Source organism: Myotis lucifugus, unplaced genomic scaffold, assembly GCF_000147115.1.
Source record: "Myotis lucifugus unplaced genomic scaffold, Myoluc2.0 scaffold_21, whole genome shotgun sequence".
NCBI classification, from domain to species: domain Eukaryota; kingdom Metazoa; phylum Chordata; class Mammalia; order Chiroptera; family Vespertilionidae; genus Myotis; species Myotis lucifugus.
The window spans coordinates 3,732,194-3,751,830 of record NW_005871069.1 but is presented as its reverse complement, the minus strand read 5'-3'; the positions used below and the strand labels follow the sequence as shown (position 1 = coordinate 3,751,830).

At 45.2% G+C, this 19,637-nt stretch overlaps 1 protein-coding gene across 2 annotated transcripts; it reads left to right on the top strand.

Annotated features, from left to right (window-relative positions):
• Positions 1-1,603: 1,603 nt before the first annotated feature.
• Positions 1,604-18,478, top strand: IRF4 (interferon regulatory factor 4). Of its 2 annotated transcripts, XM_006085718.3 has the most exons (9): positions 1,604-1,656; positions 2,977-3,254; positions 4,551-4,737; positions 5,544-5,632; positions 6,508-6,652; positions 9,074-9,181; positions 11,562-11,915; positions 14,658-14,770; positions 16,857-18,478. In XM_006085718.3, exons 2-9 carry the CDS (start codon positions 3,036-3,038, stop codon positions 16,998-17,000), a joined length of 1,359 nt encoding a protein of 452 aa, XP_006085780.1. In that variant the 5' UTR covers positions 1,604-1,656; positions 2,977-3,035; the 3' UTR covers positions 17,001-18,478. The 2 variants fall into 2 exon arrangements, with proteins under 2 accessions (XP_006085780.1, XP_023607132.1); XM_023751364.1 differs by lacking the exon at positions 1,604-1,656 and having other exon boundaries at positions 2,929-3,254.
• Positions 18,479-19,637: the final 1,159 nt, after the last annotated feature.

The following is a 19,637-nucleotide window of genomic DNA, read 5'->3' as shown; positions in this document are numbered from 1 at the left end:
CTGTCTGTTGCTTGTGAGCACTTTGGGGGGAAAAAACAGTTCACTGACTACAGTGTAAGGCAGCATGACGGCAGCCTTCTTCGCCTTGTTACTGAAATATCCCAAGTTCCTGGAATAGTTCCTCACAAGTAGTAGGTGCTCAAAACATATTTGTTGAATGAATGAATCTGTGACAGGACGAGAAAGGAAGAACATGTTATGACCAGAATTTCCTTTGAGCAAACCCTGTTGTTTATTACAGAGACTCTGATCATGGAAAATTTACTTGGGTGAATAAAATATGTCATCCTGTTAATTTCTGAGAAAGTTCATTAGTGTTAGGAAAAGTGTACCTAATCTATGTCTGACTGCCTATTTTATTCTAGACTAGACTTAGTGTTTTCTTTGGGTAGGAGACATTGACCCATCATAGGAGATTAAAAGAAAAACTGAGATGTAAGTGAAATCAAAAGCTTTCAAAAGTTGCCAGTTGACCTGGGGTGATGGTGGTCTAAAATCATATAGAAACTGTGATCTGACGGTTTACCTGAAATTGTTAAGTAAATAAACATGCTCAGAGTATCAAAAATGCTGTGGTGAAAGTTTAGTGGACAGGTGTTCAGGCAATTAATTTCGATATTAAGAACATCTTGGAAAATTAAGTAAAACTATTCCTATTCTGGGCATTTATACTCCACTACTAAGTTGCTTTCTACCAGGTTGAGGTTAAAACTATGTCATTTTTCAAATTTATTTATTTATTTGAGAGAGAGATTTGTTGTTCCACCTATTTATGCATTCATTGTAGATTCTTGCATGTGCCAGGATGGGGGATGGAACCTGCAACCTTAGGGATGACACTCTAACCAACTGAGCAAAGACCTGAAGTCCAGAAGCAAATAAGCACTTGGATACTTCAGGATCCCTCTCTCAACTCTCATGCAGCCATAGTTAAAACTTTGGGGGCTATGCATTGTCTATCATTTCAAACATGCAGACTGGATTTGAACCACAGTTTATAGCTCAGGGGATCTGGGCCAGTTCCCTTTTTTCTTTTTAATGAGTACGCCTATCTCTAAACACCGCAGAGGGGCAGAGTTCTCAAATACAGCGGCAGGGCCAAGGATGCCCCCACCCACCCACAGTTCTTCATCGCGGACAATTCCTCCGTCTTTGGTTACTCTGCAAGTGAAGTCCCCTTCGCACCAGATTCCCGCTCCTACACGCCCTCCCCACCCCCCCACTTCCCGCCCTAACCGCACTGCTGTTGTTTAGCTGTTATTAGTTATCGACTAGCCTCCTGCAGGTCCTGGAGTGAGGCGAGGTCCCCATTTCGCGCCTTGCCCTTCGCAGGAAACCACCGCCAGTAAGGGTCCTCGAGGCGGGCGCTCCGACTCGTTGGCCTGCGCGGCGCGGGGCGGGGTCCGAGGGCGCCGGAGTCCCCAGCCGGGTCGCCGCCGCCCCTCGATCGCGGGCTCCCGGGTCCCTCCAAGCCCTGCTCTCGGCTCGCAGCGCCCCCTCCCCGCCCGGGCGGGAGCAGTCGGCCTCGCCCCGCCCAGGCTCCGCCCCCAGCGCGGCTTTTAAGCTCTTAAAGTTCCTCTTTCGCACCTCGGAGTCTTAGTTTCACCACTTGAACTTGGAACCCACAGCTGCCCTCGGCTCCGAGTCCAGGGCAAGGTAAGACCTGGGGTCGGGCAGGAGCACAGATGTGAGGCTGGCGGGACAGAGAACCTGGAGGGAGAGGCCAGAGCTCCCGGGGACCGTCCCGAGGACAGCGCTAGGGACCCCAGCTTCTGAGCCGGGAGAAAGCACGCTCCCCTTGAGGGAGTCCGACGCCCACCCGTGTGTTCCGGGCCCAAGGTTTTGTGCGGGCTCTGCGGAGGGAGCCCGGCCACTGCCGAGCATCTCTGCTGGCTCTGCCTGCTCCCGTGTCCCCACTATTCTGTGGGTCGACCCAGCGCGGGCCGGGGCGAGGTGCTGGCACGCGCTGGACCAAGTGGGAGAGACTCTCAGGGCCTCTGGGGTGGCCGAGACGGGGCCGTCGAAGGCACTCACACAGGGCAGCAGGCTTCCCTGCGGGGGACAGCCCCTTCCTTCTGAGGCTCCTTCTGCTCGTTTGTTCGTAAGGGACCCGAACTCACCGCGACCTCCGGCGCGCGGTTCCCTGGCTGGAGGTGAAGGAGGAGGAGCTCCAAATTTGGGCACCGGGGCCTGCGCTCGGCTGCCTCAACCCGGCCCTCCCCGGCCTCTCGCCCTCCCTTGCACCCTCCCCACCTCCACCTCCGCCAGCCTCCAGGGCCGGGCTGACACTTCCCGCGCGCCCAGGGTCTCTCCCGCTACTTGGCTGCGCTGCTCGCCCAGGGCCGGGTCATTGCTGTGTGCTGCCCCCAGGGCCCATTTGATCCTTACGCTCTGGCGAGGGCTCAGGGGCATTTTGGGACAAAGAGTACGGGCGCGGGAGAAGGAAGGCCAGGCGACGCTGCTGGTGCTGAGCATCTGGGACGCCCGGCCGCAGGCTGGCCTTCGTGCGCCACCCAGGGAGTGTGAAACGGGGAATGGGCAGGAGTGGAAACTGACAGTGAGGGGGAATGGGCTGACACTAGCTTCGGGAGGGGCAAAGAGGAGCGGGGACTCTTAGTGAGTGTGCAAACGGAGTGCCAAGAAGCGTGGCGGCTGGATTTGGGGGTGTGAGCAAAGGCTGGAGTGTGTGTGTGGGCTGCGGGGTGCGAAACAAGAATGGAGAGTCTAGAAGGTGGGGTAGGAAGACAGACTCCGCGGAGGGTGCGGTCGGGAGGAGGCAGGCTTGTGCTGGCCCAGGGGACCAGCCCCGGCAGCAGAGGTGTCTTCTCTCTGGGACCCGTGATGACACCGACCTCATAGCGCGCGCCTTGCTGCCCCGGAGCCCCTGGGCCTCGTGGTCACTGCCACGGTGGTTTGGGATCGGTACCCTGAGCGCGGTGCCGCGGTGCTTCAGGGAGGCTCTCCTCTCACCTGCAGCGCGGACAGTGCAGGAGGCAGATCCTGGGCGCGAGAGCAGGACCGTCGGCGCGCTGGGCATGAACCTGGAGGGCGGTGGCAGCCGAGGCGGAGAGTTCGGCATGAGCTCTGTGAGCTGTGGCAACGGGAAACTCCGCCAGTGGCTGATCGACCAGATCGACAGCGGCAAGTACCCGGGGCTGGTGTGGGAGAACGAGGAGAAGAGCATCTTCCGCATCCCCTGGAAGCACGCGGGCAAGCAGGACTACAACCGCGAGGAGGACGCCGCCCTCTTCAAGGTTACACGCACGTGGGGAGCCCGCGGTCGGGACGGGGGGAGGGCCCCAGAGAGCTGACGGATCCCCAGCCCGGGCTCCTCGGTGAGCCTAGCCCCTGCGGGGTGCGCCCTGGCCCGCGGTTCAAAGAGGGAAGGGTAACCCACGGGGACCCACGAGATGGGGTGGTCGCAGCAGGGCGGGCGGCCCGGGAGCAACAGGTGTGGATGGGCCGAAGCCTCGGGAGAAGAGAAGAGTTTCAACTTCTCTAGTGATTTCACAGACGGGAGGGCCGGTCCCATTCTGAGCGTGTGGCTTGAGCAGCAAGCACTCAGGGAGTCAGAAGGCTCCAGCGGCAGGGAAGTACCAGAGGCTCAGTCAGGGGACGCCTGCCTTCCCAGGACAGTAGCAGGAGTGTTCTTGGCTGCATTTTTGTGGGTTTCTCTGTTTCCATCGGAGCCGCTTCCTGTACTCCTGGGTCTTTCCTTGCCTTCTCTAATCAACTTGTGCTTCTCTCTGTCTCTCTGTCTTTGTGAGCGCCCTTGGGTGTGCTGGTCACTCCCCACCCCCCACCCCGAACTGTTTACATGTTTCACTATGTTTTTGCTATTTGTCTCTCTCCGATTTTTTTTTCTTTGATTCAATCCCTCTCTGACACGGACACTCTCTGGTTCCGTCTCTCTTGGGCCCCTCCATCCCTATTTCTCCCTCTCTATTTCTCTGCCTGTTTGCCAGACTCTCTCTTTCCAAGTCAGTCTCAGTTTCTCTCTCTCTCTCTCTCTCTCTCTCTCTCTCTCCTCAATTGTTCTCTAGGTTTCTGTCTTTCTCTCTCTGCCTCTTCTCTCCCCACCCTCTTGGGTTTCTCTCTTTCTCTTTCTCCTCCTCTAAATATTTCTCTTCTTCCAGGATCTTTGTTTTGGACCCCTCTCTGGGTCTCCCTCTTGCTGCCTATGTGCATGTGCGTCCCTGTCAGGATTGTTTTCTCCTGGAGCAGTTACCCAGTGAGCTTTGCCTCAGGGCCCAGCCCCACCACCTGTGGGCTGCACAGGTAAAGGGGACTTCCTCAGGGAATTTGCTCTCAGAATACCTCAAACTGGCTGACAGCTCACCACACAGCTCTGTCCCTAGTTCCAATCAAACCCATTGCGGAAAGTGGGTGAGCAGGTCCTTTTCCAGGGATCCTCCACATCTTACCCACCTGTCACAAATACTTAGAGAATGTTCCCACCACTTGTCTTCAAATTCCTTTGGAATTGTAATTTCCAGATTCTTTTTAAAAAGACCTTGTATTTTAACTTTTCCCCTCTTCTTTCCCACCAGGCTTGGGCGCTATTTAAAGGAAAATTCCGAGAAGGCATTGACAAGCCAGACCCTCCCACATGGAAGACACGTTTACGGTGTGCTTTGAACAAGAGCAATGACTTCGAGGAACTGGTTGAGAGGAGCCAGCTGGATATCTCAGACCCCTACAAAGTATACAGGATTGTTCCTGAGGGAGCCAAAAAAGGTGGGACTTCCTCGATCTGCGTCACAGGATATTGGCAGTCTGACACTTGTAGCATCTTAATTTCATTCTGAAGCTCACTTTTCTATTTTTGTTTTCAATAGCTTGCCGGCCATCTGCCCCATGGTCAAGCCCAGCAGGTTCATTGTCTGAGTTCTCTGGGTCACTAATTGCAAGTCCTGCGGTTTTAGTGTAGGATACTCTCTCACACTCCACGTCTACACCTGCATTTGTGCATGTGTGTATTTTCCAGTTAGGTCTATTAAGTTATGGGCCAAATTTCCAAACAAGAAAATGGAGAACTTGTTCAAAGCTGTACTTATTAGTTTTTCATGATTAACCTTTCACAGAAGGAAGCATTCATATATTGCTACTATTTATATTAATAAAAATGTCAACTTTTAGGATGCACTATGGTCAGCTGGGCTGCTTATTCAAATTCAGACTCCCTCTTTCCAACCTTCTGACAGTGTGTCAGAGTAGAGCCCAGGAGTCTGCATTGTAACACACCATACAGGTGACCTTTTTGCAGCATGTTTTGCTGGTGGGGCCCTATCTGTCACCAGGTGCCTTCACACACAGCAGGACCTTGTAGAAATCAGTTTAATGGAATGGTCAAACAATGGCCCAAGGGAATTGCTGGAAAATGTCTAATTTGTCAACAGTCTAATTAGTCAAATGTCTAACTTGTCTAATTTGCGCATTCTAGGAATTAAATCCTCAGATATCTTTTCTAAGATTTGATGTTTAGTTATGTCAGTTCCCTTTTTTTTTACGTTGTGCCATTTCCCTTTTGCAAAAACATACAGGAGCAAAGCAGCTCACCCTAGAGGACCCACAGATGACCATGAGCCACCCCTATACCATGCCGACTCCTTACACCTCACTCCCAGCGCAGGTACCGTGGAGGTGCAGGGCTTCTGGAAGGGAAGGCTGGGGAGAACACACAGAAAAAACAGCATAAGCTTGTTTCTGTTATCAGTCAAACAGCTAAACAAAATCCCTGGGCATTGAATGAATGCCTCACTTTCCACAGTGAGCTCTCGGGGTTGGTTGGAAGGAGGGGAGGGCTGCATGTGTCTGCCTATTGGTGTAGACTTCCACTACCGGTTCTGAAATCTTCTGGGAAACAGACCTATTGTGGAAGTTGATGATTTTGGAAGTAGTACTTTATATCATGTGAAACCGCGGGGCAGCTGATCTCTTTAGACATTTCTGATGTGAATTACAGCTTTGTGGTCTTCACTTTGGTGGGGAAGAGAAGGCAAATTTCCTTACGGGACTTTTGGCACCAGGTTTAACCATATCATAGAGCTTTACATATGTCATTACTTTACATCACTGTCTCCATTGTGCTTTCTTGATTCTTTATGGATAGTTTTCACCTAGTGCAGCGATTCTCAACCTGTGAGTCGCGACCCCTTTGGTGGTCGAACGACCCTTTCACAGGGGTCGCCTAAGACCATCCTGCATATCAGATATTTACATTACGATTCATAACAGTAGCAACATTACAGTTATGAAGCAGCAACAAAAATAATTTTATGGTTGGGTCACAACATGAGGAACTATATTTAAAGGGCCAGAAGGTTGAGAACCACTGACCTAGTGTGATGAGCCATTCACTCTAAGGTCTTTCAGATGATAAAACGATTTGGCTGCCCACCAAATAAAAGATTGCCTGAGGAGTTGGGGAGGATATGAAAGAATCTGCTTCCCTTTCCAATGCCCACGAACTGCTCTTTGCTGATCTGGTTGCTTTCATCTCTTTAGCAGGTCCATAACTACATGATGCCACCTCACGACCGAAGCTGGAGGGAGTACGTCCCTGACCAGCCCCACCCTGACATCCCTTATCAATGTCCTGTGACCTTTGGACCTCGAAGCCACCACTGGCAAGGCCCAGCTTGTGAAAATGGTGAGGACCGTGCTGGGGCAGGTTGCTGTGGCTGCCACTGACCCAGCAGAGTGCACCTGGCGAACGGGCCCTGGTCTCTCCTGCTCTGTCCTTCTGGGTGGACCACAACTCTCTCCCCTTATCAGAACTGCTGGGGAAGACATCACACATTGAATGAGGGTGTTCCCTCTCCTGTGGGATGGTAAGGTCCTAGGAGGAAGGATGCCAAAGGTTATAGATGCCTGGCCTACTGTGTGCCAGGACCTATGCTTACAACTACCTTATGTGAGATCTTATTTAAACATCATGGAGATGGTGTCAGACAGCTAAAAACTGCTCTATTTTTTATAGAAGCAAGCTCACAGAATGTACTCTATGAAAGTGAAGGGCTGGGATTCAGTTTCAGATGTCAAACTGATTAGCTATGTTTTTTAAATTACCTGTTCAAAAGGTTAATATTTTTTATCCTTGCCAAATAATCTTAAGCTTTACTTTTAACCCTCAGGAAAAAAAAAGAGTAGATTTTAGCAGCCTTTCCTCCTGGATTATCCCTTAATATTGACTGAAGGCCACAAAATTTTGCTAGTCTGTTTCTGTCTACACATCTGTAAAATGGGTTTATTCCAGCTCTGCATAGTCCCTCTCTCCACAGGGGCACCAGGAGATTGTTGAGCTAGTATATTTCACTTAAACAATGTTGTACCATTGTAGTTGCTCTTGGGATTAGAGGTGATAATAAGGGAATAAAGAAATAAGTAACATAAACAGTCTCCACAGGGTGTGTAGTGCTGGTTTTGAATCCCAAAAGACTTTACTCATTCTAGATGAGCTGTAGTTCCATGCCCATAGGGTCCCCAGACATCAAGATGAGCTCTCTCAGCAGAAGCACTAGTTAAGTGAAGAGAAAATTTCATGTGATGTATTCAATACAGCAAACACAAGCTTTTAGAACTTTAAAAAAATTATTGGTTGATTTGAGAGAGAGAGGAAGTGGGGGAGACAAAGAGAGAGTGAGAGAGAGAAACATTGATTTTGTTGATCCATTTATATATGCATTCATTGCCTGATCCTTGTATGTGCTCTGACCAGAAATGGAACCCACAACCTTGGTGTACTGGGATGACACTCTAACCAACTGAGCTATCTGGCCAGGACCAGGCTTTTAGAATTTTGAGTTAGCTATTTAAATAGAAATCTTGAAATGGATCAGCACACAGATTCTTTTGTATGTTCTGGAAATACTTGGTCAGTCCCTGTTTTTCTAGTCTGTTCAGACCTCTCGGCGAATGGCATTGAAGAAGTTTAAGATCTGTATTGAGTAGCATATTTACAGAAGAACTCAGAATTCTGTTTTATTAGCTTTCAAGAATGACTTTGGCAAGGGTTGGTTTTCTAGATCACAGTGGAAGATTAGCTAACATTAAACGGTCTCTGGAATTCAGACCTATGTCCAGTGTATCAGGCTCTGTTGAATTAATAACTTCAGTAAGGAGACAATGCCCAGAGCTATGCAGAAAGGCAGGTAGGCAGGCATAGCTTGAAGCATTCGTTGACATTAAATAAAGTGCAGCTTCTAACTGGGCTCTTTGACGTGAGAACTCGTGTAGACCTGAGCTCACAGTTCTGCTGTGAACTTGCTGTGTGAACAGGGCTAAATCAGTTCATCTCTCTGAGTCTCAGTTTCCCTGTTTATCAGTTATGGAGGGATGTGGTCAAAGGGTACAAACTCCCAATTATAAGATGAGTAAGTTCTGGGGATCTAATGTATAGCGTGGTGACTATTTAGCAATGCTGTATGATACTGAAAGTTGCTAAAAGAGCAGATCTTAAGTGTTCTCACCACACACACACACACACACACATAATGGTAATTATGTGTGGTGATGAAGGTGATAACTAACAGAAAGAAAGAAAGGAAGAAGGAAAGAAGGAATGAAGAAAGAGGGAAAGGAAAGGAAAGGGTGGGGAAGGGAAGGGAAGGGAAGGGAAGGGAAGGGAAAGGAAGGGAAGGGAAGGGAAGGGAAGGGAAGGGAAGGGAAGGGAAGGGAAGGGAAGGAAAGGAAAGGAAAGGAAAGGAAAGGAAAGGAAAGGAAAGGAAAGGAAAGGAAAGGAAAGGAAAGGAAAGGAAAGGAAAGGAAAGGAAAGGAAAGGAAAGGAAAGGAAAGGAAAGGAAAGGAAAGGAGACAGAAGAAAATTACTGCAGGAGAGTTCCGAGTTTCCTTCCAAAGCTGTGAAAGGCTCCTTCCTCCTTCGACTTTAGTTTTTCCCATTGGACTTCAGCTTGTCTTGGCCTTTTGGGAGAGCCAGAGGTCAGCTCCAAAGGGCCCTGAAGCCCTTCCCTCCCAGGATTGGTGCACCCCCCACCAGGGGCTAATAGTCACACCTCAGGAGAGGAGGCCTCCCTATTTGTGTACAAACTCTGACTTTTATTTACAAATACAGGTTGCCAGGTGACAGGAACCTTTTATGCTTGTGCCCCGCCTGAGTCCCAGGCCCCTGGAATCCCCATTGAGCCAAGCATAAGGTCTGCCGAAGCCTTGGCCCTCTCAGGTGAGTGTGGCTTATGGTCTGGAGGCACCCAAGGGAAGCTGGTGCCTACGGTGCTCACCTCACTTTTGGGTAGATTTGATGGGGAGGTTGGTGAGCACAGTCCATGGGCCCTCATTTTCCTCCAGCTGGTGCCCGTATGTGTGTGGACACTCCTGACTCCCCACCTTGGGGGAGAGGAACATTAGAAAAGTTAGCACCAAGAAGCCAGTGTAGGATTCTGATGCAATTCTACATGCTGGATGAGTCATTTTATGTTCTTCATTGGCATCTATCTGAATTTCCTAGAATATGCAAACAACTCGGTTTCATTTACCTGGCCCCTCTTCAGCTAACAGCCTCACAATGTAGTATACCTTCTTAGAAAAAAGCACCAGGGCTTCTCATCTTGAAAAGCTGATCATCCTTCCAGGTTTAGCCACAAACAGTGTTTTCATCAGCTTCCCGGGGACGCTAGTTCTGGCTGCTTGCCTTCATCACAGTTGCATGCATATTGAAGCCTTCCACTGAACTGAGATATGTTTTGCAGAAAATATGGCTTAGATTTGATTTTCAAGGTTTCATTTCTAAAAGAGTCCTGGCACCTTGGAGATGCCACCTGTTTAAGGGAGGGACCTCAAAGTGTACTAACTATGTGGTGTGTGCATATTTATTTTTTAGGTAATGTGTTGCATTGTTTTAAAATGAGATTTGTTTTTACATTAAAAAATGTAAAGCTTAAGTTTCCAGGTTCTCCTCTGCTCCCCCTCACGCTTTAAAAATCAGTGACAGAATCAGTTAAATTCTCAAGGTTTCAGGGAGACGAGTTGTGGACACCTTTCTCTCTGCAAGGGGAGCTGGAGTTTTTGTGATTTCACCCTTTTTGGTTCCAAAGTTCTGAATGAGGCTGCTGCCTTCTTCCTAGATGTTCCTAAATGATGGAAGAAGGAGATTTTCCAAGTAGAAGGGTTTGTGTTTGTTTTTAGAAACTTTCAATTGCTTTCTTAAGCACCTACAACTTATGTGGGTGCCTGAAGAGTAGGAAATAACAGCTATTTATATCACTGTGACCTTGTGATTTTTGATGACATATAATGAAATGAAACCTACCCTGCAAGTCACCTCTAATGGCCAACGCCCACTCTCCTCAGGGTATGCCCTCCCAGCTCACTCTCCGCCAATGTTTACAACAGCAGAAATTGAAGTGGAGAATTGAGACATTATGTAGGTTAAGTCTCAAAACCTGACATTGAGGAATAGGAGGGTTTTGTGGGTTTCTGTTTTTGGAATGCATAAGACAGATTTATTAGTTGAATGCATTTATTAGACAACTACAATTATCATTCCTTTTAAACCCATACATTTGCACAAGGGTAGCTGATACCTATCCACAAAGTCCTTGTGCTTCATTAAGGGGCCCTTTGCCATCCTAGGTTGGTCCTTTCAATCTGCAGGTCATAAGTCAAAGAAGGTTCTGGAATCAGCAAAATTTTATAACTGAGTTCATCTTGTTTAATGTTTTAGAAAGCACCATTTTAGAATTATTTTCAAACTTAAATATGTAGCCTAGTGGGATTTCAGCAGACTTTACTCTGAGAACATTTGTCTTATTGAGTCCTTTCTTTCATCAATTAATTTTATTTTACAAGTAGTACATATGCTGTGAAAAAACTAATTTAAAAATCAGAAAAGCAAAAATGAAAAATAAACATCACATTCTCAGTACCCAGAGATCACCATTGTTAACTTAGTGTTTAGCCTTCCTGAAACTTCAGTGTGTGTGTGTGTGTGTGTGTGTGTGTTAACCTAATGGCATCATATTGATATTTTAGGGTAGTTTCAGATGGGTGGATATATTTGCCCCACCCCCACCCCGAAACGTCATTATACTCTCTTTGCTAGTAGAAATTAAACTTGGATTTTATTTTTTCCAAAATAAAAACTGATTGTTATGCCTAAAGATTAATTTTTGTTCAGTGGTACATGACTTAGTGTTTTAGACATCACCATTACCGAGAGAGAGAGAGAGAGGGGGGGGGGGAAGCTCTTTACTGTGGTGCTCTCTAAAAATAGTCAAACCTATTTTTTTGAAAATTAATGAAAGTTATGCTCCCTCAATCCCCCAAAATCCCCCCTCACATAAATGGGGGAAATGCAGAGTTAGACAACATCCAATTGACTTGTGGGCCTTTTCTATCATCTCACTGTCTGTGAATCTCCAGGAGTGAGAGAAAGGCATGCAGATCTCAGACTTCCTAGACACTGGAACTTTTTACTTTCTATGGAGTATCTTGGGCAGCAGTGTCCCACCAAATACTGTACTTTGGATGGTAGTTTGGCATCATGAGGGGTGTGCAATGCTCTTGGTCCCTTAGCACTGACCCCAAATGCTCTGTGTTTGCAGACTGCCGACTCCACATCTGCTTGTATTACCGGGAAGTCCTGGTGAAAGAGTTGACCACGGCCAGCCCCGAAGGCTGTCGGATCTCCCACGGGCACACCTATGATGCCAGTAACCTGGACCAAGTCCTCTTCCCCTACCCAGAGGACAATGGTCAGAGGAAAAACATCGAGAAACTGCTGAGTCACTTGGAAAGGGGTGTGGTCCTCTGGATGGCCCCTGATGGGCTCTATGCCAAAAGACTGTGCCAGAGCAGGATCTACTGGGACGGGCCCTTGGCATTGTGCAGTGACCGGCCCAACAAACTGGAGAGAGATCAGACCTGCAAGCTGTTTGACACACAGCAGTTCTTATCAGGTAATGCACCTCATTATCGGTTAGAATGCAGTGCCTCAGCCCCGTGAGCCTACAGAGAGAGAATAAGGTGGTGCTGGCCTGTCTGCCGCAGTGGTCAAAACCAGCAGGTCACTCGCCCAGACAGAGGTCTCCTTCTGTTAATCCTGATCCCAGAAGAGGTTTCTTGTTTGGTTCACATCTCACCTCTCCTTTTACCACCAGCTCCTTTCCATCAGCAGAAGGGTATGAAGAGGAGGGTGATTGCTCAGGGGGATGTGGCTCAGGCTCATGGTTTGAAATTCTGGAATTCAACAAGTAGTCACCTAGTAGCAAGGTTCTTGGTTTATTGGCAGTATGATCTGAGCAGGCACATCTGTGGATATTTCAGCTCTTTGAAGGTTCGTAGGAAAAATGTAACTGTGAGAAGTATATTGGTGACAGTCTTGGTTATGAGATGTGCAGATGGGACCAAGGATAGTGTGTTGAACTATTTTGAAGGGAAATTATAAGAAGGCTTTGAGCTTCTTCTATATATGTATGTCTCAAATCATATTTTCCAGAACCAGTAAGTTTTGTTTTCCTAGTTTTGATTTCATGACAATTAAGTTAGCCCTGGGCTGGCTTTTGTGAAACTGCCGGCCAAGTTATTACCGAAGTTTCATCTGAAGTGTTCATGTGGCCATCTGTATGGACGCTGCCTCTTTGGCAGGGAGAAAGCTATTGTAACTGCACTAATTGCCAATTCTTTCTCTACCTTGCCCTAACCAATTTTTTTAAAAGTGCCCCCTTTGGAAACACCTGTGTCTTCGGGTTTTCTTGTGCCCCTCCTTTCCCTGAACGTTCCTCTTAAGTCAGTCCATTTGCAATAAAAATGTTCTGGCACATTAACCGTTGCTCAACTTTTTAGGTTTAACTTGCCCAAATTCGCTTAGGCTCATTCAAATTCTCTTTCGGTGCTGAAACAAGTATTTCCCTAGATGACTAACCCTGCCACAGAGGTGTGACAGGAAGAGGGAGCACTGTGTCAGGTTCCCTAAGGCAGCACCTTGGGTGACAAATCACCTGCGTCTGAACAACCTTTCCTAACCGAGCTGCAGAATTGTGAGGATTCTCTCTGTCCAGAGCCCAGCATGGTGATCATGGTGGAGTCCTGAGAGTGGGGTCTGAATGCACCTACTGGGTTTGGATCTCCTCCAAGACTGTGGATCCTGGTCTCTTTGGATCCAAAAGCTACCATAGGGCTGGGCTTTCATTAAGGCACCCAGGGAAATGGCTCTTCTCTGAGTTTCTCTCACAAGGCACCTTGTAGGAAGGTAGAGGCCTCTCATTCTAACGAGGCAGCAAGTTCCTCTTTGAGTCACAGTGAACGGAGAGGTGGATGCAGGCAACAAGGGGCAGGTATGACGTTCCAGCTGTCAGCATCCTCGGCTGCAAATTCACTTGCCTAGAATTTAGTGTTTATCTGTGAGCAAGGATTATTCTGTTTTTTTTTCCCTTCTTCCAGAGCTGTGCTTTCTGTCCACAGCAAGCTCTTATCTGAAAGTGTTCACTGAGGTGCAGGGAGGAGCCTATAGTCACAAGCCAAGTAGACCAGCTTCTGCACAATCACATGGCGCCTTCAGGCCAAGGAGGCAGGACTATACCAATGTGCCATCCTAATGAGCTTGTGGAGGTGTAATCTTAGGCCTCTGTGTTGTAAATGCCTTTTATACATCCTAAGTTGGTGAGGTTTCATTTGAATTCTGGAAGAAAAAAACAAGCAGGAAGTCAGTCCAGTGAGTTAGCTAGAATCTGCTCTTCCGTTGAAGAGAGCAGTGGAAATCTTTGCTATCTACCCATTCAGGATTTGCAGGCTGCCAGGGACAGCCCCAGAGGCACTGCCAGGGTGTGGATCTGATAAAGATGCAAAGGTGCTGTTCTACAGAAGTCACGGCAGAGACTGTCCGCGCCCTTCTTTGACAGAAGTGACATTTGAGTCTAGCGGAAAGAACAGGAGCAACTAGAGGCATGAGAGTTACCTTGAATGTGGGTGACATGCTCAACGCCAGAGGCTGAACACATCTTTCCAACAGTGTTCTGTTCTCCATTTTGCATCCTTAGGGTAGGTGGAAGCCCCTAGTCTTCATGGCTACCCTTCCCATCTCAGGCCATCGTCTGTCCCAGAAAGCAGGCGAAAAATCTGCTGTAGTCACACAGTTTGGGCCTTGTGCCAAGTGGGATGCCACTGCCCAGAACTGGGCTCAGTCTCCAGGATGGTGATAGACCTTCATCTGTGGTACCCAAGTCGCACAGAGTCCCGGGTGACAGACAATGGATTGTATCAGCAGCTTTGAGAAGAGGTTTTTAAGTAATCCTGAAAGTAGTCAGAAAATTCTGATTGTTTTAAAAGAAAACTGATTCTTTGTATAAATTATTCTTTTGGCTCCACATGGCTATATTTCTCTTCCTTTGTCTTCTCCTTCACTCCTTTCTGCTACCTTTTGCATCCTCATGGGTTCAGTACTACAAAGCAAGGTTCTTAACCTCCAAGCCTTGTTCCCATGAAGAATCGTGAGACCTGCACCCTCTCAGGAAAGCACAACTAGGAACAGGTACATGCAATTTTGCATCTGGGCTAACAGCCCCTCTTAGAGAAGTGAAGAGTCCTCATTCCTGTTTTAGTCTTAAGAATCAACATGGAGCTTTTGCTGCCTGTTTTAACCTGGTGTGCTCAATGATGAGAGTTTCTGAGCATTTATTTTTTTTCTTATGGGGTTTCTTCAGAACTGCAAGCATTTGCTCACCATGGCCGTCCGCTGCCAAGATTCCAGGTAACTCTGTGCTTTGGGGAAGAGTTTCCGGATCCCCAAAGACAAAGGAAACTCATTACTGCTCACGTGAGTATTTAGTCACATTTAAATGATTGTTTCCCTACTTTTCACCAAGGACAGGGGTCAATTTAGAGAAGTCTCAAATGAAAAGTAAACAGGGAGGGAGGGCTGTAACCCAGTGAACGTGCAGGAGAGCAGCCCCGGGACTGCATCCTGTTCCCAGTCTTGGAAATCCACTCCTCAGAAAGGAAGCTAACTCCCAACCATTTAATTTGTCTCCTCTTTTTTATTTTTCAAGGAAATTGTCATAGTTTCATTTTATAAGGATTTAAAAGGATTGATGCTAAAAGTTGTCCTTTAAAATTCTTCAGTTTAATATTGCAATCAAAATGCTGTCTGATATTTATTTGATGGAGTTTTCCCCAAATGTGCATTTTGTAGCTCCCTCAAATGTTTCCCAAATCCTTTTATTTCTGGATTTTTGTTTTTTAAAAATTATAATTATTGGAAACAAGAGCCAAATGATATTTGGAGGAATACAGGGAGATCAGACCATTGCAATATCCTGAGGCCGAATTTAAGATGGGTTCAACTGTGGCAAGTAAACACCTGTTTCATAAAAAACAAAGAAAAAGAGGTTTATATTGATAATATTTAGCATTAATTTGCCACAGAAAAGAGTTTTGAATACCTAGGACTTTTGAATTTGAAAATTTTGCATTGCATCGCTACATACCTTCAAGAGTTATTAATGGGCCCAAATAATAAACAGCGAAGGTAAAAAATTATACCAAATAATATAAAAATTCAGGTCATATTTTAGTTCTGATAATGTTTCTCATTAAAAACTGAAATAAAACACTATCCTAATCTTAAACATGCAGTCCCCCTTCTTGATTGTAAAATGAAAAACAAAACAACCAATAAACAAAAATATAATCCTATGGACTTCAGATGTTTCTCAAGAATCCTCGCCAATGATTGATATAATTACTGATATAATCTTGTAAACAACTGGAATTGTTAAATGACGAACTAAACTGGGCATTGATAAATAACATTTAAGAAGTTGGTGACGAACTCCCACACCAACCTGACTTTAAGGGTTTTGGATGCACTAGCTTTCCTGTAATTAGGCAAGGAAGGGCTCTCCAGGCGAAGACCCTGAAGTCACCTTGTACCCCGTGGTGCCACCAAGGACTGAGCGGGGGGGGGTGCCCAGGAGATCCTATTCCTTTTATTATGGATTTAATTTATTTTCGGTTCTTCATGTGAGTATGCTTCATTTCTGTATATCAAATAACATAAAGGCTCAATTTAGTAGCACCATTGACTGAAAGCACTTGGTGTTTTTAGATGCTGTAAATTTAGGAAAAGCTGAAAATTAAATTTTAATATTGAATGCAATCACACTAATAGACAAATTAGATTAATTTGGGAACAAGTAAATGTTCCCACAATAGCAATTTTGTTGATGATGTTGCTTCTTTTTCTTTTCTCTTTAGTTAAGAAACACAGATGGTCTAGGTCACTGGTCGGCAAACTGCGGCTCGCGAGCCACATGCAGCTCTTTGGTCCCTTGAGTGTGGCTCTTCCACAAAATATCACGTGCAGGCGCGCATGTGCAGTGCGATTGAAACTTCATGACCCATACGCAGAAGTCTGTATTTTGTGGAAGAGCCACACTTAAGGGGCCAAAGAGCCGCATATGGCTCACGAGCCACAGTTTACCAACCACTGGTCTAGGTCATCCTGGAATTGTAAGACTGTTCAGGATGATCCCCTTCATCCTTCTCATAGTGGCCTAAATTCACTAAATATGACCTCAAATTTCCTTTTAATTTGGTCATTTTACCTGATTTGTTGCAGTCTCAGTTAAATGTAAATTTCTAACGACAGATTATTTAAAAGTATCATCTTTACCTTCAGTTGAAACGCATAATTAAGTAGATTCTGTTTGGAGCTTGATGTATGAAAGATGAACAAAAATTGGTTCTTCAGAAGGCCCCAAGTATAAATTTTTCTTATGTTATAACACCTAATTTAGACTTAACTTTATTACACTCTTACATATTGAGTTATTTAATGGTGAGCCAATTACAGGATGTTAAAAAGAATATCTTAGTAATGTCTTCTTCAAACCTTTTTAAAGGTTGAACCTCTACTGGCCAGACAGCTCTATTATTTCGCTCAGCAAAACAGTGGACACTTCCTAAGGGGCTATGATTTACCTGAACACATGAGCAGTCCAGAGGATTATCACAGATCCATTCGCCACTCCTCCATTCAAGAATGAGAAACGTCCAGTGATTCTGCTTCATTATAAATATCTGACTTTGGCCGCACAGCTGATTGAACCCCCTCATTTTGTTTTGTTTTTGTTTTTTGAAGACACTTGAGAAGAAGCTCAGCAGGAATATGTGTAGAAAATCAGCTCCATCTGATTGACAGACAAGCTTATTCCAAAATAACGGATGGTTGACTTGAGGGTCTCCCGTAGATTGCCAACATTGGTGATAACTGTGAAATTAACCAAAGGGTGTGTTTACATTCACTGAAATGCTATATTTTATTTGATGGGGATTATTTCTTGAAGACTGAGAAAACTTGTGTTTCAGTGTTGACCACTAATAGAGTGATGAAAGCACTTAAGTGTTGTATTATTTCTCAGGGAAGTAAAATCTAAATTTGAGGCTACTCTGCTCACAAAAGAAACAAACTAATATATGTAGGAGATATTCCTGCTGTAGAAAATGCTTGCTTATAGAAAGAAAGGAGTCTTTGACTGAGGTTGGGCCACAGTGCCTCCAGCTTTTGGGTGGCCCATCTCCCCAATTGGCCTGGGTCTCACCCCAGGTAGCCCCGATGCCCTGCCATTCTTTCTGCCCTGTTTGCTTCCCTCTCAGGTGCCCCTGGAAGCCAGTTGGTAGACTCGGTTACTATCTTCTTGAGCCAAAAAGCATTAGGACTACCCTGAGTAGTACTTTTTTTTATCCTTATAAAACTGCTACATAACATTATATAGGTTTTAGGTGTACAGCATTGTAATTTGACATCTGTATGCACTACAAAGTGAGTGATCACCCCGAAAGTTTAGTTATCATGTTTCACCACACAATTGAAACCCTTCATCCAATTCAAGCCCCCCCAACACCTTTCCTCTCTGGTAACCACCAATCTGTTCTCTGAATCTGTGAGTTTGTTTTTGTTTGGTTTTGTTTATTTGGTTGTTTTTGTTTTTAGAGTCCACATATGAATGAAACGATATGGTATTTGTTATTCTCCATCTGACTTATTTCACTTAGCATAATACCCTCAAGGTCCATTCATGTTACAGTGCATGGCAAAATTTTAGCTTTTATCTTTTTTATGGCTAAACAATATACCACATCTTCTTTTTCCATTTGTCCACTGACGGATACTTAGGCTGTTTCCATTTCTTGGCTGTTGTAAATGCTGCAGTGAACATAGGGACCATGTGTTTTTTCAAATTAGTGTTTTTTGTATTTTTCAGATAAATATCCAGAAATGGAATTGCTGGGTTATATGGTAGTTCTATTCTTAATTTTTTGAGGAATCTCCATACTACTTTCCATAGTGGCAGCACCAACTTACATTCCCACCAAAAGTGTACAAGGCTTCCCTTTTTCTCTAAATTCTCTGCAGCATTTTTTATGGTCTTCTTGATAATAGCCATTCTAACAGAAGTGAGGTGATATCTCATTGTGATTTTGTTTTGTATTTCCCTAATAATTAATGATGAACATCTTTTCATGTGCCTGTTGGTCATCTGTATGCCTCCTTTGGGAAAAAAATGTCTATTCAGATTATCTGCCCATTTTTAAAATCTGGTTGCTTGTTTTTATGTTTTTGTAGTGTATGAGTTCTTTATATATTTTGGCTATTAACCCCTTGTCAGATATATGATTTGCAAACATCTTCTCCCATTTAGTAAGTTGCCTTTTCGTTTTAATGGTGGTTTCCTTTCACTGTGCAGAAGCTTTGTAGTTAGATGTAATCCATTTGTTTATTTTTCCTTTTGTTTCCCTTGCCTTTAGATTCAGATCCACTTGGGTACTACATTTTTATCTGTCCTACAATCTAGTAGTGATTGATTATGATTCTTTTGTCCTTAGTCGTATTCTGTAGAAATTATTGCTTAAATTGTTTTTTCTTAAAGAAGAAAAAAAATCCACAATCCAAGTACTAAAGCTATATTTTGGAAACTCAGTGACATTTCCCCTCTTATCCTCTTTGTTTTGTTTGGCTATCAGCGAGTTATCCATGACAACACTAAGAGAAGGAGCCAGTGCCTTTTGATTTGGTGAACTCTGTTAGGAAAGATGATGACGGAATTTCACGGGTTGCATAACTGCAGACTCAGTGGGCTGTTTTTGCTTATTTTGTATATTATATGCTTCCTCATGCCAATAATGGTTTGACATGTTCATCATTAATTATTAGGGAAATACAAAACTGGGCTTTTCCAAAATACATCTTTTTATAGAATCACTAAGATATCCACTTGCTTACATAAGCCTGACTACTTGTTTGTTTTTGAAAAAGTACAGATATTTAAACATCCAATATTTTGATTAAACTATAAAACAATTGCTGTTACTTTCAGGCTCAACAAAAGAGTTGGTAGTTTTCAAATACATGCCACTCTTGCTCTAATCTATACTTTTTATCATTCAACGAACAGTGCACCCACTGTGTGCTCCTTTAATGCAGCCATGCAGGTTTACCTCATTCCCTGCAGAAGCTCTGCTGTAGACTCCACTGCAACACAGTTAATAAGCCCCAGGTATTTTGCCAGCCAGTCCCGATGAATACCTGTGGGCAGCAGATTGCATTTCTCATGAATTGCGGTGATTTATACATCTTATAGATGCTAAGTGTTTGGGGTATATTATCCTCTGCGGTAAATGAA